The 17,633-nt window shown below is 41.2% G+C and overlaps 1 protein-coding gene across 1 annotated transcript in view; it reads right to left on the reverse strand.

The window, feature by feature from the left end:
• LOC310648908 (sodium channel protein type 5 subunit alpha-like) overlaps positions 1 to 17,633 on the reverse strand; it is a gene marked incomplete at its 3' end in the record, with an annotated part of 422,981 nt that overhangs the window by 145,395 nt on the left and 259,953 nt on the right. Inside the window, 1 exon segment of the mRNA XM_083377037.1 lies at positions 4,055 to 4,525. Within this exon segment, the coding sequence (XP_083233163.1) occupies positions 4,055 to 4,525 (471 nt within the window).

Genomic DNA, 17,633 nt, shown 5'->3' on the forward strand with positions numbered 1-17,633 from the left:
TAGCATTTTCCCTCTTCTCCAGAGACCCTTTTTTGCCTTGAACCTAACTCAAGGGTAGGCAACCTTGGCTCTTTTATGACTCATGGACTTCAACTCCCAGAATTCCTGAGCTAGTGGAAGAGACTCGAGTGCTAAAATCCACAGGTTAGGGGGCGCAAATTACTTGCCTTGCCCCGGGTGCTGACAACCCACGCTACGCCACTGCTCCTAGAATTCCTGAGCCAGCATGGCTCAGTTTGGAAACTCTCCCTTTCCTCTCAGCGTGGCTGGCTCAGGAATTCTGGGAGTTGAAGTCCATGAGTCATAAAAGAGCCAAGGTTGCCTGCCCCTGCACTAGACCAACAATCAAAAAGTAAACAACAACCTATTAAAGGAATCACCAGCAACCTTCAGGTGCTTTGGAGAATAATCATAATCATATTAGTAAAGTTGGAAGGTACCTTGAAGATCATCTAGTCCAACCCCCTGCTCAGGCAGGAAACCCTATACCATTTCAGACAAATGGCTGGCCAGTCTCTTCTTAAAAACTTCCAGTGTTGGAGCATTCACAGCTTTTGGAGGCAGGTTGTTCCACTGATTAATTGTTCTCATAGACAGGAAGTTTCTCCTTAGTTCTAGGTTGCTTCTCTCCTTGACTAGTTTCCATCCATTGCTTCTTGTACTGCCTTCAGATGCTTTGGAGAATAGCTTGACTCCCTCTTCTTTGGGGCAGCCCCTGAGATATTGGAAGACTGCTGTCATGTCACCCCTTGTCCTTCTCTTCATTAAACTACACATACCCAATTCCAGCAACCTTATACTGTATGTTTTAGCCTCTGGTCCCCTAATCATCTTTATTGCTCTTCTCTGTACTCTTTCCAGAGTCTCAACATCTTCTTTACATCGTGGTCACCAAAACTGGATGCAGTATTCCAAGTGTGGCCTTACCAAGGGATTGTAAAGTGGTATTAATACTTCACATGATCTTGGTTCTATCCCTCTGTTAATGCAGCCTAGCACTGTGTTGGCTGTTTTGGCAGCAGCAGCACACAGCTGGCTCATATTTAAGTGATTATCCACTAGGACTCTCTGTATAGAGTTTGGGGCTAATAAACTATAAGGCAAATAAGTATTTTGAAAGCAAGCTTAGGAGACTGGGGGAAGGATGAAGGAATTAGATATGGAAATAGAAATATTTGATGAGATTAGAGATTATACTTCACTTATTACGTTGCAGAGATATTGAGAAAGGCATGAGTACAGCATTATTGTATGAATCTTCAAACCCTCAGTAACTTATCAGACAAGGGAAGAAGAAAGAATGAATTCAAATGGAAGTACAATCGAAAGAACTAAGCAAAGAGAGCTTTAAGATTTGCTTAGCTACTGCGCTGTTCCAAATTTTCCAACTTGCTTTTAAGACAAGATACAAAGCTTTGGCAATAAGCAAGGTTCTAGAGCAGGGGTAGGCAACCTTGGCTCTTTTATGACTTGTGGACTTCAACTCCCAGAATTCCTGAGCCAGCATGGCTCAGCATGGAAACCTCTCCCTTTCCCCTCAGCATGGCTGGCTCAGGAATTCTGGGAGTTGAAGTCCACCAGTCATAAAAGAGCCAAGGTTGCCTACCCCTGTTCTAGAGGTTGTTATATTGGACATTTGTTCAAGCTTCAGGACCAATAGGAAAGACTCTGCCCTCACTTTTCACAATGCTCTGACTTTTCAGAATAATCAGGTAGCGCCTGATGGAATTCTCAATTTTTTCTCCAAGGGGACATTCACCAAGAATTCTCCAAAATCACAAGAATTCTACCGGTAATTGTTCTCTCTTTTTTCACTTGTATCATGTTTGTCTAATTATCTCAATGATGGAGAGGGGGGGAAAGGAGAGGGAGAGGGAGAGGGAGAGAGAGAGACTATGGAGAGAGAGAGACTATGGAGAGAGGGGGGAGAAAGAGACTATGGAGAGAGAGGGGGAGAGAGACTATGGAGAGGGGGGGAGAGAGAGTATGGAGAGAGAGGGGGAGAGAGACTATGGAGAGAGAGAGACTATGGAGAGAGGGGGGTAGAGAGAGATTGGAGAGAGAGGGGGAGAGAGACTATGGAGGGGGGAGAGAGACTGGAGAGAGGGGGGAGAGAGACTATGGAGAGAGAGAGACTATGGAGAGAGGGGGAGAGAGAGACTATGGAGAGGGGGGAGAGACTATGGAGAGAGAGAGACTATGGAGAGGGGGGAGAGAGACACTATGGAGAGAGGGGGAGAGAGACTATGGAGAGAGAAAGACTATGGAGAGAGAGGGAGAGAGACTATGGAGGGGGAGAGAGAGACTGGAGAGAGGGGGAGAGAGACTATGGAGAGAGGGGGGAGAGAGACTATGGAGAGGGGGAGAGAGCCTATGGAGAGGGGGGGAGAGAGAGTATGGAGAGAGAGGGGGAGAGAGACTATGGAGAGAGAGAGACTATGGAGAGAGGGGGTAGAGAGAGACTATGGAGAGAGGGGGGAGAAAGACTATGGAGAGGGGGGAGAGAGACGAGAGAGGGGGAGAGAGACTATGGAGAGAGATTGACTATGGAGAGAGGGGGGAGAGAGAGACTATGGAGAGGGGGTAGAGAGACTATGGAGAGAGAGAGACTATGGAGAGGGGGGAGAGAGAGACTATGGAGAGAGGGGGAGAGAGACTATGGAGATAGAAAGACTATGGAGAGAGAGGGAGAGAGAGACTATGGAGAGAGAGGGGGGAGAGAGACTATGGAGGGGGGAGAGAGAGACTATGGAGAGGGGGGAGAGAGAGACTATGGAGAGAGGGGGAGAGAGACTATGGAGATAGAAAGACTATGGAGAGAGAGGGAGAGAGAGACTATGGAGAGAGGGGGGAGAGAGACTATGGAGAGAGGGGGAGAGAGACTGGAGAGAGAGGGGGGAGAGAGAGACTATGGAGAGAGAGACAGAGAGAGAGAGAAACTATGCATATTAGAATCCTATTTTGTTGTGCAAGTCCCTGTCCACTATTTCTCAGGTTATCTAAACCACATATTCCTTTGTTTTTCTGAATTTATACTTCCTGAATCAGCTACAGCTACTGCCTGCTTATCATCCCCAAGCAACTTTTCAGTCATAAGTGAGTATTTAACAGTAGTTAATTTTCAACAAGGCAAACCAAAAAATCTTTCAGATTTGATACCCAGAAGCTTTCTTCTGTTTTACAACTTGCATAAACCATCCACAACTATCAATATCCAACACATAGCTTCCTCCCCAAAAAAACCCACAACATCAAATGATGAATTAAAGTCCATTTCTTCTTGGAAAGGCCTCAAAGACAAACATAAGGCAATAAAAAAAATCTGTTTTGTCAGATTGTATCTGGACCACTATAACTTTTTAAATTTCATGAGTTCCAATCAAGGACCCTACAATTTTCATACTGGTACTGAGAATTCTGTTTGGGACCCTAAGCTACAATTCTCAGGATTCCTTGGAAAGAGGAACTAACTAACTGCTAAATTAATCTAGTTGCATAGTTGTGTCCTTGGAGAACACCATGGCAACCATTGCTACCGTTATAAAGGGGAAAGCTTGTAATATATAAAAGAGGAGTTTATCACAGAAGGATGTTCCAATTTTGGCATTTACATCTACAAATATCTGGAACAATTAAAGCATCAATGATGCTGTTTATGCCTTGATTTTGGATGGTTCTGATATTGTCACCTCTCCGGGGTCTTGAGTATGCAAAATGGGTGCCACTCAGTCATACAGGCAATGAGTGTGGCACAATTTGACCACAAGCCGAGATCCCATATGAATTCTGAGCTAGTTATTATCTACTTCTCCAGAGCCACACCACCCACTGCCTACTCAGCAAACCCAACAGATTGAAAAATATCTCTACCCCATACTATCGTCTACGAACAGCCCTTTTCAAACTCTTTATACACGTCAGGAGTGTTGGGACTACAATAGTTTCCATTCCCAACTGTGTTTGGAGAAGGTTGTTATGCAGCTTGCACCTCTTTCTCATATTTTCCCCAAAACTGCACTGACCACATCCATGATTGGTTTAAGGAGAAACTTACCTGGTCTGTTTCTGTGAATGTGCTTTGCTCATCATCTTCAATGTCCGACTCACCCATTGCAATAGGGACACAAATGGACATGTTTGGGTTGGTCATAAAGTCATTATTGTGGTCATCAGCCACCTGATGCCCCACTGTGTCGGCGGCACCTCCGGCATTGCTGGTGTGGTTCTCCGTCTGGTTCTGCTCCTCTTTGACAAACTCATTAGCCATGTGGTTATTGACACAGTTGTGCATGACCGGCTCATTGTGGGTCACAAGCTTCATCATGGCTTTCTTTTCAGCAGTCGCCTTCGGCTGTCGAAGGACTCTACAGCAGAAATTCCACATGGAATGCTTGAGGTACTTCAGCCCCCTATTGATGCGGGCAAAGGCCAACTGCAGATTGTTCATCTCCCCATCTTCGTCTGGGGCAGAAAGATTGTCAGCACTAAAAGAGCTCAACAGTAAGGCAAGAAACAGGTTCAGCACCTGAAATGCAATAAAATATTAAGAAGTATTATTTGAATTTTCTCCTGCATTCCGTTGCTATCTTTGGGTGAGTGGCTGTGGTGAGGTGGCCGTGGGGAATTGTCATAGACACCCCCCCACCAAGAGGCCCCTTGCAGACCCAGCTTGCACTTTTTTCAGGCCATCACAGCACACACACACCCTTCCCAGTAAAGATGTGGCCTTAAATGGTGCTGCAAAAAAGATCAGGCATGGTGATGTAATGACCCACTTAACGACCAGCATAACTTACAATCATAATTCTAAGGTCAAGGCTACCTGTACAGAGGACTAGAGATTATGAACAGACCTATGGCAATAAAGGAAATTTCTGAGGCTATAAAAGAGATTAAACTACCTTAGCATCAAGCTGTCTAATGAGACAAAGCTTTTGAAGGATGAACTGGATTGTTGTACTGTATGCAGTTTATTTTGAACTTTTAGGCTAATGAGCAGAGTTAAAAGGTAAGTTTCAAACAATGTCACAAACCTGAAGTTAATAAATCTTTGGAGAACAGACACTGAGAGAAAACTTAATATATTATTACTGTAGATGCTTTCCTACTCTGTGTAAGCAAATAATGCACACCAATGCCAGACCTCCATTCCCCTTTTCACAGGAGAAAAAGTACCACACGGGTACCCCTTAACTTACAAGAGTTCATTTCATGACCATTCAAAGTTACAATGGCATTGAAAAATGTGATTTATGATCATTTTTCACAGTTACGACTCTTGCAGCATCCCCGTGATAATGTAATAAAAATTCAGATGCTTGGCAACTGCTTCATTCTTATGACAATTGGGTCAAGTGATCACTTTTTGTGACCTTCTGACAAGCAAAGTCACTGGGGAAGCCAGATTCATTTAACACCTGTGTTATTAACTTATCAACTGCAGTGATTCGTTTAACAACCGTAGCAAGAAAGGTCATAAAATGGGACAAAATTCACTTAGCGAATGTCTCACTTAACAACATACATTTTGAGTTCAATTGTGGCCATAAGTCAAGGATTGCCTGTAATATGGTTCTTGCTCTGCCCAAATTCTAGCCCAAACTCTTTTATGCTGAACCCCTCTTAGTCCCTCCCACAGGGAAAATTAAAAGCCTATTTTAGGGTGGTGCCTTGGCCTATGGCAAAAGATCACTGTCAGCCATTGGGGTCAAGAGTGGTGCATTTGTTCTTACTATGCAGATTTAATGAGAGTGCTTCTAAAATTAGGAACTTAAAAAAGGGGGGGGAAGGGAGAGTGGGAAATAAGTACATTTTATTCTTTATAGTTATTTTTATAACTTCTAGGACATCCTAGCTTCAGCGCAGAGGGGCTTATTCAGAAGGGATGACTAGTTCATCCTTGCAATGCAAGGGACTTGGACGGACCCTTACTTTATAGGTAGTCCTTAATTTACAACAGTTCATTTAGTGACTGTTTGAAGTTACAACGTCTCTGAAAATAGAATAGAATAGAATAGAATAGAATAGAATAGAATAGAATAGAATAGAATAGAATAGAATAGAATAGAATAGAATAGAATAGAATAGAATAGAAAATGGAATGGAATATAGAATATAGAATATAGAATATAGAATATAGAATAGAATAGAATAGAATAGAATAGAATAGAATAGAATAGAATAGAATAGAATAGAATAGAATAGAATAGAATAGAATAGAATAGAATATGGAATATGGAATATGGAATATGGAATAGAATAGAATAGAATAGAATAGAATAGAATAGAATAGAATAGAATAGAATAGAATAGAATAGAAATAGAAATAGAAATAGAAATAGAAATAGAAATAGAAATAGAAATACTGTAGAAATAGAAATAGAAATAGAAAGGGACCTTGGAGGTCTTCTAGTCCAGCCCCCTGCTCAAGCAGGAGAACCTATACCATTTCAGACAACTGACTGTTTAGTCTCTTCTTAAAAACCTCCAATGATGGAGCGCCCACGATTTATGAAGGCAATCTCCTTATCTTCTTATGACTATATCTTTGTTGCTTGTCTCTTACGATTTATATTGTTTTATTTAGTATCGTGGTATGATTTATGTTGTTTGCTTATTTAGCATCCTATGATTATCACTAAGTGTTGTATCTTATGATTTATGATAAATGTATTTTTATGTTGATTATGATCATGATTTATCACCTGTTGTTTGTAGGTACACTGAGAGCTTATGCACCGGAGACAAATTCCTTGTGTGTCCAACCATATTTGGCCAATAAAGAATTCTACTCAATAAAAGAGGGGAAAAAACCAATGCTTTTGTATCACTACTTATTGAAATTGATGAGAGGGAATTTGCACTGAATTTTCTTTCAGAGTTCCAATAGCGTATCATTATCAATAGCGTATCATTATCAATAGTGTTTCATTAGCGTTTTCTTACTCTTTTTTAATGATAAGATGGCCAACAGATCTGCAAGACTTTCTTTCAAGCTCTCTTCCTAGCTTCCTCTGCTTAAATCCCATGGGAAAAATGGTTTGAGAGCAATTATTCCCATTGGGCTTTCTCAGTTTGGAAAGCATGGCATTAAGGGATATTTTAATATGGTAAGAAGGTCTGTAATTGAAATAAACTCTCTAATAGCCCCTTCACTCTTCCTACAGTAAAATCAGAAAAACACAATCAGAGGACATTCAAAAGAATTTCTCAAGCACTCTGAAAATAAGCAGAAATCTGTAGGAAAAATTTATTGAGAAAGCAATATTTCTTGCCTATTTTTCACTGCTATTCTCTTTAGTCCTGGTCCAATATTCTAATCAAATACAGGTTACCTTCCACTTATGACCACAATTCAGCCCAAAATTTCCATTGTGAAGCAAGACAATTGTTAAGTGAGTTTTGCCCTGTTTTATGATCTTTTTGCCACAGTTAAGTGAATCATTGCAGTTGTTAAGTGAATAATATGGTCATTAAGCGAGGCTGGCTTCCCCCATTGATTTTGCTTGTCAAAAGCTGGCTGGGAACTTTACAAATGGTGATCACATGACTCGGGACATTGCAACTATCATAAATACATGCCAGTTGCCAAAGGCCCAACTTTGGGTCATGTGACCAAGGGAATGCTGCAGTGGTTGTAAGTGTGAAAAATGGACATGTCATTTTTTTCCATTGTAAGCTGAGGACTATCTGTATTCCAGCCTTCTTCAGTTTGTATCCTGCAGGTGTATTTGTTGGCAATCATAGGGAAAAGCCAGAAACTCTTGACTTGTTACTTAGTGAATCACTTCAAATGTATGCAAGGATTTCACCGTGGGTGTGCCAGTTATATTTGTTTATGTTTGTTTATGTTTATGTTTTATTTGATTTCTATACCGCCCTTCTCCCTAGGGACTCAGGGCGGTTCACAGGGCATATATAAATAACGATACAAAAGTTAAAAGGAAATTAAACCAATGCCCAGTTAAAAACAATAATACAATACTAAAAACACCAAATTTAAAAACCCATAATCCCCCATCAGGCCAGACCGGCTAATTTTATTTTATCTGTGAGGCCTTAAGTGTCCAACAATCTCATGTACCGTGACTTGATGGCTGCTGTTTCCCATAATTTGTTGCCTTCTCTGTGTTTAATCATTAAAACAAAGATTAAGAACTCTTGCACATCAGTGTGATCAAACCCCACTTGATCTGAAGTGTCTCTGTGATTATGAATCTACCAAGAAGGCAGTTAAAATTACAGGTAGTCCTTGACTTATAACCAATCATGTAGTGACTGTTTGAAACTACAACGGCACTTTAAAAAAAGTGACATGAGCAGTTTCCACACTTTTCTGCATGCCCATGGTCATGTGATCAAATTTTGGGCACTGGCACTGGCCAGGGATCAGGTGATCACCATTCGCAATCTTTCCAATCAGCTTTTGATAAGCAAAGTCAGTGGGGGAATCCCATCACTCTGGGGGAATCCCATCATCATTTATTTTAATCCCATTTATATCCCGCCCTTCTCCGAAGACTCAGGGCAGCTTACAATCTAAGCACAAATCAAATGTGCTTAGCAATAGCCTTCATTCTATGTATGTGCCTGCTTATTAGGGCTTTCGCCCCCCCCCTGCCCACAAGCGGCATTATTACAAAGTCATTATTGTAAAGTCATCCCATGATTCACATAACAACTGCTGTAATTCGCTTAAGAAGTGCGGCAAGGAAGGTTGTAAAATGGGACAAAACTCATTTAACAACTGTCTTGCTTAGCAGTAGAAATTTTGGGGGCCAGTTGTGGTTGTAAGTCGAGGACTACCTGCATTCTAAAGGAAGTTTGGGCTAACAAATTTCACACCCACAATAAGAGGACATCACCCATTTTCTTTATAGTTCTCAAAACTGCTTCAGTTCATGCAACAGGCTGATGGTAAACCAGCAAGCAGCAGGAGTGTGAGATGAAAGGAGCAGGAAATGCACAATGCTAAAACCGCTAGAAAGCAAGATATGGAATATCCTTCACAATTAGCTGCCAAATTTTTGTGGTTCTGAAATACACCTAGGAGAGGAGCAAAAAGACTCTTCTATTTTTTGAATCGATAAAACTGCTTCTTTCTAATCTAAAGGGGAGAAAAGTTCCTACTCACTGCTAAATTTTAAGCTATAATCTATCAAGCAGTTAGTGTGTTTCATTTGAAGCAAAGTCTATACAGGTAGTCCTGGACTTACAACAATTTGTTTAGCAACCGTTCAAAGTTATAACGGCACTGAAAAAAAAATGACTGGTCCTCACACTTATGACCATTGCAGCATTCTCAAGAACATGTGATCAGAATTTATGTAGTTTGTAAACAGCCCATATTTATGGCAGTTGTAGTGTCCCGTGTCCACGTGATCTCCATTTGTGACCTTCCCAGTCAGCTTCCAACAAGCCACGTCAATGGGAGAAGCCGGATTTGTTTAACAATTAATCAGTGATTGCTTCTGGAAGCTGTGGTTGCTCCGACACTAGAGGTTTTAAAAAAGAGATTTGTCTGAAATGGTATAAGGTTTCTGCTTGAGCAGGGGGTTGGACTAGAAGACCTCCAAGGGTCCCTTCCAGTTCTGTTATTCCTTCCTGTGTCTGAAGGCTACTATTCTGTATCCTGCATTTCAGGGTGATTTTAAACTTTCCATCAGCTACTTAAAACACTGCTGTATCACCTATTCCTCTTTTCCCAGGTCTAAATTTTAGGACTGTGTCCTAAACACACCTCCCTACGGGGAGGTTCCTGTAAAAAAATTAAAATCGAAGCCACATGATCAGATGCATACAAAAAGGGACAAGGTCTGGAGACCAAAACATGAAGAATGGCTGCAGGATTTGGGACGCTGAGCTTGTCGATCAGAAGGTTGGTAGTTTGGCGGGTCGAATCCCGAGTGCCGCATAACAGAGTGAGCGCCTGTTACTCGTCCCAGCTTCTGCCAACCTAGCAGTTTGAAAGCACGTAAAAATGCAAGGAGAAAAATAGGGACCACTCCGGTGGGAAGGTAACAGTGTTCTGTGCTAGTCATGCCGGCCACATGACCATGGAGACGTCCTCGGACAAGCGCTGGCTCTTTGGCTTTGAAACAGAGATGAGCACCGGCCCCTAGAGTTGGAAACGACTAGCACGCATGTGTGGGGGAACCTTTACCTTTTAGTCTAAATCAAAAGAAAAAATATGGGTGACATAATAGCAATGTTCCAGTATTTGAGGGGCTGCCACAAAGAAGAGGAGGGTCAACCTATTCTCCAAAGCACCAGAGGGCAGGATGAGAAAGAATGGATGGAAACTAATCAAGGAGAGAAGCAACCTGGAATTAAGGAGAAACTTCCTAACAGTGAGGACAATTATCCAGTGGAACAGCTTGCCTTCAGAAATTGTGGGTGCTCCATCACTGGAGGTTTTTAAGAAGAGGGCTTGATCACAAGATCATGGGCTGGAATCAAATTGGTAAAACTCCTTTGTCTTTCAGCCTTTAGATTCAAAAACAAATCACCCAACAACAGCTTTATATGCTGAGTTCTTGTGAATAAGAACATTTTGCTTGGTCTATCCATTTTCTGTGTCGACCACAATTCTCCTAATCTGCTCTGAGGGCTGCTTAAAAACTGTTTGGAAATATATTGAGTTTGTTTTACTTCTGCACCAAGTAAAGTTTGCAAAGTTCTTAATTGATGGGACCTAAGACTTTCTGCTCTGCATATAATCAGTGACAACTATAAAAATGGAAGGCATTCTCAAGGTTATTTTTTTTTTCAGTCACACATAGATACACTTTTGAATCAAGCAATACACAAGATGCAGAAAATGAGTAAATTGAACAAAATAAATCCAGGAAAGGGGAAAAAAACAAATCATAAAAAAAATTAGTTTATACCCAGGACAATGTCCATACTTCTCCATATCTTTCTATTCTTGCAAATTATTCTTGTTTCTATTATCATAATATACCATTTCTTCATTGTAGTTTGAACTTCTCAATTCTTTGTTTTTGAAACTCTCATCAACTCTACCCAGCTTCTACAAAGTTTTCTTGCTCTTGACCCATTCACTCTTCCTTTATAATTTTTTCTATGCACTCTTAATTTGTTCTCTCTGCAAAAATAATCAATTTCAATACATTTCTTTCATAATGGACATCAGATGTGTATTCAATCCATTTTCTTCCAGCACTTTCCTCCTTGACTCCATGACTTCATGGAGTCAGATCCAGAAGACATCTTAAGCATCGTATTTCCACTTTTATGTATCTTCTGTTAGACTTGGCCCCCCTTTCCTATAACAGAAGGACACTGCTACTGTACGCAGAACCACTTACGTTCTTCAAACATTCTTGCAACCGTTCGCACACTACAAAGACCTTTCTACTAGCACTTGGTACCTTCTGATGACCTATTCAGCTGTTTGAAGAAAGAAAATATTTTCAAACCACAGTTGCCATGGGAGACATGTTTCATCTCGTAAGGACAAATCTCTTTCCATGACAGTTTTGCTCACTGTTATCTCCCAGAATGACTATGGTGCGAGCTGAGTTAGACTACCTGCAGGTCTACACCTTCCCTACTTCTGAAGCAAAAACAAACTGTGGATTCCAAAAAGGATGGTTTTTTTCTCTGCTTTTTGCAATAGTTCAAAATTTGTACCCCTTTCTGAGCAGGTGTCTACTTCAGCTATGTACCACTTAGAAAATACTACTCTGCTCCTTTTTATATAAGCTTTTTAAGAGCTCCCTTGTTTTGTAACTGCGTAACTTTATCCCAGCACACCTGCACTTATATAGTAGGTGCTTTTTTCATTCTGGGTATCATTTATCATAGGCTATTTGTGTTCCATTGTGATGTTTTACAATCTGCGTGCACCCACGTAGCAAACCCAGGAGCCTGTACTTTCTGTCACTTGGATAGCATTGTTTTGCTTTTATTTTTGAATAGCCTACCTTGTAGACACAGCGTCTACCATTTAAAAAGAACAAACCGTTTATGTGTTGGGCCGTGTTTACTTCACTTATATTGCTGCTTCTGGTGCTCTTATGGTAAACATTTTTTTTTAATTGCTGGGATACATTGCCCAGTTTCTGCCCTAATATCTGCATTATTCTAATATTAATGATCTTCTGAAATGGTGTGATACAAAGTTTCTTTCATTACTGATAAGAGGATCAACCTCGAATCTGTTTTGAAATTAATTTCCCAGATCTTTTCTAAACATCGGCAGAGTTGAGCCAGCTCTAAATTGGGTTTGAAGTTCCTGATCCCTGAAAAAGGAGGAAAGATCTGGACCACAACATCTGGATGGGACATTCTTTGTAAGATCCATAATGAAAAAAGCTTAATACAAAATGAAGAATTCAAAAGTTGAAATGGCTCACTGTGTAGAAGAGCAGGCAAAGCTGGGGGGAGGGAGTTAAACATGTCATCAGCTTAGAGTCCTTATGTTGCCACAAATGTTCCAAGTCCAGCCTCCCTTGAATTCCTTTGACCCTTATCTAGTACCAATTCAGTGCTGACCATTAGCTGACTAAATTAATGTCAGGCACAAAGGACTAGGACCATATGTTAAGCACAGAAGATTTATTCAAACCCATATAATGAGAATCTAGTCAACTAAAGGTTAGCACTGAATTGGTGCTAGATAAGGATCAAAGCAAGGAAGACTGGACTTGGATCATTTGTGGCAACATAAGGATTCTAAGCTGATGACACATTTAACTCTACCTTCCAATTCTGCCTGCACTCCTACACATTGCCACATATGAGCATTGATAGGACATTTTTACATCATTTCCACTGGAAACAAATCCCTGTGCAAATTCCTGCCCTAGCTAGGTGGATGCAGTATCTGGGTGCGAAAGTTTAGACTTTTTTTTCTATCCAGGAATTTTGGGAATCATGAGATTTTATGAGTCATGGTAACTGGTCTATCAGACAACTTAGATCCATGATTTGAAATCTGAACCCCACTTGTGAAGCTTAATTTTATATGCCTGCAAATAGCATGGAAATTTTCAGAAGGCCATTTTTGCTTTGTTTTTACTCACGGATGGAAACTCATCAAAGGGAGAACCAACCTAGAGTTAAGGAGAAATTTCCTGTCAGTGAGAACAATTACTTTTGTACTCTCTATCCAGCTCATTTCAGCTATTTCAGATACAAATCTGTAAGAGACAGCCAGAATGGTTACCTGCTTCTGTCAACAAATGTCCAGATAACAAAGCACTGCCTCATTCTATGTATAATCAGCACTCATCACAATTTGAATTTGTGAGGAATAAAGCTGGGTGGGGGGAGGGGAGAACCTGCTCCCTTGAATTGCATTATGGAATGAGAACAGATACAACTTTTTCTGTTGCTGTGGTTACTGTCCTTATTTGGACAACTATGTACTGGGTTTACCCAAAAGAGAGACAGCTTTGAATTTAAAATGACCACCTTCCCTCATCCCTTGTAAATATTAGATAGAAATCCTATGTGGTACCCAGCATTCCCATCACGCCAGCGTTAGGTTTGACAACTCCATTGAAAGCAATTTGGGACATTTTCCTCCCTTTCATAAATATATGTATGTCTCCCCAGGGCAACTGAAGATATATACTACCTTTATAATAACTAACAGGGTGTATATGTGAATGTGTCTATATGGGGGAGAGACACCTATAACAGAAAAAAAAAATCCTTTGGCAAACAAATTCCTGTGCAAACTCCCACAACGGGTGGATGGAGTATCAACACTAGAGAGTACCATGGGACAATTGGATACCAAAGTTTAGGCGAGTTTCTATATGCAGGAACTTTGAGAGTCATCAGATTTTAAATCATTTGCCAAAAAATAAAAAAATAAAAATAAAAGAGCCAGTTTGATCTAAGGTACCAGGTTAGAAAGCAGGGAATGGTAAATTCTAGTTCCACCTTAGGTATGAAAGCTGTCTGGGTGACTTTATTAGTTTAGTTTAGTTTTATTTGATTTCTATACCACCCTTCTCCCTAGGGACTCAGGGCGGTTCACAGGGCATATATAAATAACGATACAAAAGTTAAAAGGAAATTAAACCAGTGCCCAGTTAAAAAACAACAATAATAAAGTACTAAAAAACACCAATTTAAAAACCCATATTCCCCCATCAGGCCAGACCAGCTAATTCAAATAAGTGGGTCTTCAGCCCGCAACGGAAGGTTCGGAGGTCAGGTGCCATCCGGAGCTCAACCGGCAGTTGGTTCCATAATGCCGGAGCGCCCACAGAGAAGGCCCTCCCCCTGGGGGCCACCAGTCGACATTCCCTGACCGGAGGCACCCTGAGGAGGCCCTCTCTGTGGGCACGTACTGGGCGGAAGTTGACGCCGGCAGCAGGTGGTCCCCGAGGTAACCCGGACCCATGCCATGTAAGGACTTAAAGATCATGACCAAGACCTTGAACCTCACCCGGAAGACAACTGGGCCAGACTTTGGGCCAGTCACCAGGAGACAGTGAGTTCTAGTTCTATCTTGGGCATGAAAACCAGCTAAGGGACCAATCACCAAGAGACTGGGAGTTCTAGTCCTGCCTTAGGCATCAAAGCTGTCTGGGTGACTTTGAGCCAATCACCAGGAGACAGTGAGTTCTAGTTCTATCTTGGGCATGCAAGCCAGCTAAGGGACCAATCACCAAGAGACTGGGAGTTCTAGTCCTGCCTTAGGCATCAAAGCTGTCTGGGTGACTTTGAGCCAATCACCAGGAGACAGTGAGTTCTAGTTCTATCTTGGGCATGCAAGCCAGCTAAGGGACCAATCACCAAGAGACTGGGAGTTCTAGTCCCGCCTTAGGCATCAAAGCTGTCTGGGTGACTTTGGGCCAATCACCAGGAGACAGTGAGTTCTAGTCCCGCCTTTGGCATGAAAGCTGGCTGGGTGACCTCACTCTCTCACAGGGTTGTTAGTCATGGGGAAAGTAGTAGTAGGAAGTTGTGTTGGATATGTTCCCCCTTTAGAGTTTTTTTTATAAAAATAATAAAGCCAGTATATCAATAAATAATGATCTATCATTTTATAAAATATCTAAACCAAAGAGAAAAAGATACTAAAAAATAAAATAAAAATATAATCAAATTAAATTGGTAGCATTAAGGCTTTGAAACCAAGTATTTCTGCCAATGAAAATGGTTTCTTCTTCTAGCTATATATATTTACCCAGTCCTTTTATACATCACCGTCCAAAGTTCAAGTTTTTAAAAGAGTGATGTGTCCTTCCTAATACCAGTTTTCTGCAATATTGTTCCCTTTGGAATTATTTTCAGGGTTTGCACTGAGCTAGAGAGGATTCATTTATTCCCTCCCACCTTACTTTAAAAATTTATTTTGCAGTGAACTCACTATCCCATGCTCTTTACAACCTAAAGTGTTGATTTAGGAATAGCTGACAGTTTACAATTCCACAACCAATAATCAAGTACATGAAGCCCTCGACTTACCAAAATTTCCATTGCTAAGGAATGCAGCTGTTGAATGAGTTGCACCTGATTTTACAACCTTGTTTTTTTACCAAAGTTGTTAAGCAAATCACTGCAGTTGTTAAGTAAATCATGTGGTCATTAAGTTAATTGGCTTCCTTCATTGATTTTGCTTATCAGAAGCCGGAGGGGAGCTTGCAAATGGTTATCACATGACCCTGGGACAGTTCAATGTGACATAAATACATGCCAGTTGCCAAGCACCCAAATTTTGATCACATGGCCATGGGGATGCTGCAACAGGCATTAAGTGTGAAAAATGGTCATAAGTCACTTTTTCCAGTGTTGTAACTTCGAATAGTCACTAAACAAATGGTTATAAATCATTGTTTATAAAAAAAAGTTGCTGAGACTCTAGAAAGAGTGCAGAGAAGAGCAACAAAGATGATCAGGGGACTGGAGGCTAGAACATATAAGGAATGGTTGCTGGAATTGGGTATGTCTAGTTCAGTGAAGAGGAGGACAAGGGGGGGAACACAATAGCAGTGCTCCAATATCTCAGGGGCTGCCCCAAAGAAGAGGGAGTCAAGCTGTTCTCCATTGTTCTTACATTGTTCAATCTTTAGAGTATTGGATTAAACAATCATGTCTAGTTTAATGTCTAGTCTAATGAAGAGAAGAACGAGGGGGGACATGATAGCAGTCTTCCAATATCTCAGGGGCTGCCCCAAAGAAGAGGGAGTCAAGCTATTCTCCAAAGTGCCCAAAGGCAGGACAAGAAGCAACAGATGGAAACTAACCAAAGAGAGAAGCAACCTAGAACTAAGGAGACATTTCCTGACAGTGAGGACAATTAACCAGTGGAACAACCGGCCTCCAGAAGTGGTGAATGCTCCAACACTGGAAGTTTTCAAGAAGAGACTGGACAACCATGGTATAGGGTTTCCTGCCTGAGCAGGGAATTGGACTAGAAGACCTCCAAGGTCCCTTCCAACTCTGTTATTCTGTTCTGTTCTGAAGGCTACCTGTACATAGCCAAGTGGAAGAAAATATAAAAGATAGAAGGGCAAACATTTAGGAAGAAAAGGGGGGGGGATTGTGGCCTGTCATAGACTTAATTATCTGGCTTTTCTTTCTGTAATTCTACTGGAGCAAAGAAGACCTATATTTAAATAAGACCTTGTGATTCACTATACAGTGCAAAGAAACTCCCCCCTTTTGATCACCCATTCCTTGGGGTCTGCCTTGCCCTTATCAAGCAGGATTGAAAATATCCAATAATATCCCTATTCTTTTTTATGGCGCTTTTCTCCTGTTCTTTCCCACTTTCAGTCATTCTTCTCTCTCTCTCTCTCTCTCTCTCTCTCTCTCTCTCTCTCTCTCTCTCTCTCTCTCTCTCTCTCTCTCTCTCTCTCTCTCTCTCTTCCTCCTCATGAGCAGGGTGTCACAGATTTTTTGCCAGATGTTTGCAAACCAAGTTGGCTCTTGGATTACAGTTTCCTCATTCTTGCCAAACATCTTGGCACAGAAAGAGGGCTAACGACCACATGACCGCAAGGAATATAAATCCTTCCATTCTCCACCATTCAGTCAGAACTGAAGAAGCTTCTTGGATGAGAAGTGAAATGTCTTCTAGCAAAACAAGAAAGCCCAGTTGCCTTTTGGAAAAAAAGAGGAAAAAAAACAACCTTGGGGACATCATGGTACAGAGGCCTAACATGTTTGGTTTTCATGATTGCAACCGAATGCCTTTTTCTTCTCTCTGAGTATAATTTCACACCTGGAAAGCTTGAGATATTCCCACGGAACAGTGTTTTTCAACTTAGAAAATTTGAAGATAGAGTTAGCCCTCAACTTACAACCATTCATTTAGTGACTGTTTGAAGTTACAATGGCACTGGGGAAAAAACCAAAAACAAATTATGACCGTTTTTCACACTTACGAACATTGCAGCATCCCCATGGCCACATGATCAAAATTCGAGTGCTTGGCAACTGGCTCATATTTATGATAGTTGCAGTGTCCCAGGATCACACGATTCCCTTTTGTGACCTTCTGACAAGCAAAGTCATTGGGGAAGCCAGATGCACTTAACAACTGTGTTACTAACTTAACAACTGCAGCGATTCACTTGACAGTTGTGGCAGAAAGGTCATGTTGTTGTTGTTAGTTGCGAAGTTGTGTCCAACCCATCGCGACC

This window comes from Vipera ursinii, assembly GCF_947247035.1.
Source record: "Vipera ursinii genome assembly, chromosome: Z".
Classification (NCBI taxonomy): Eukaryota; Metazoa; Chordata; class Lepidosauria; order Squamata; family Viperidae; genus Vipera; species Vipera ursinii.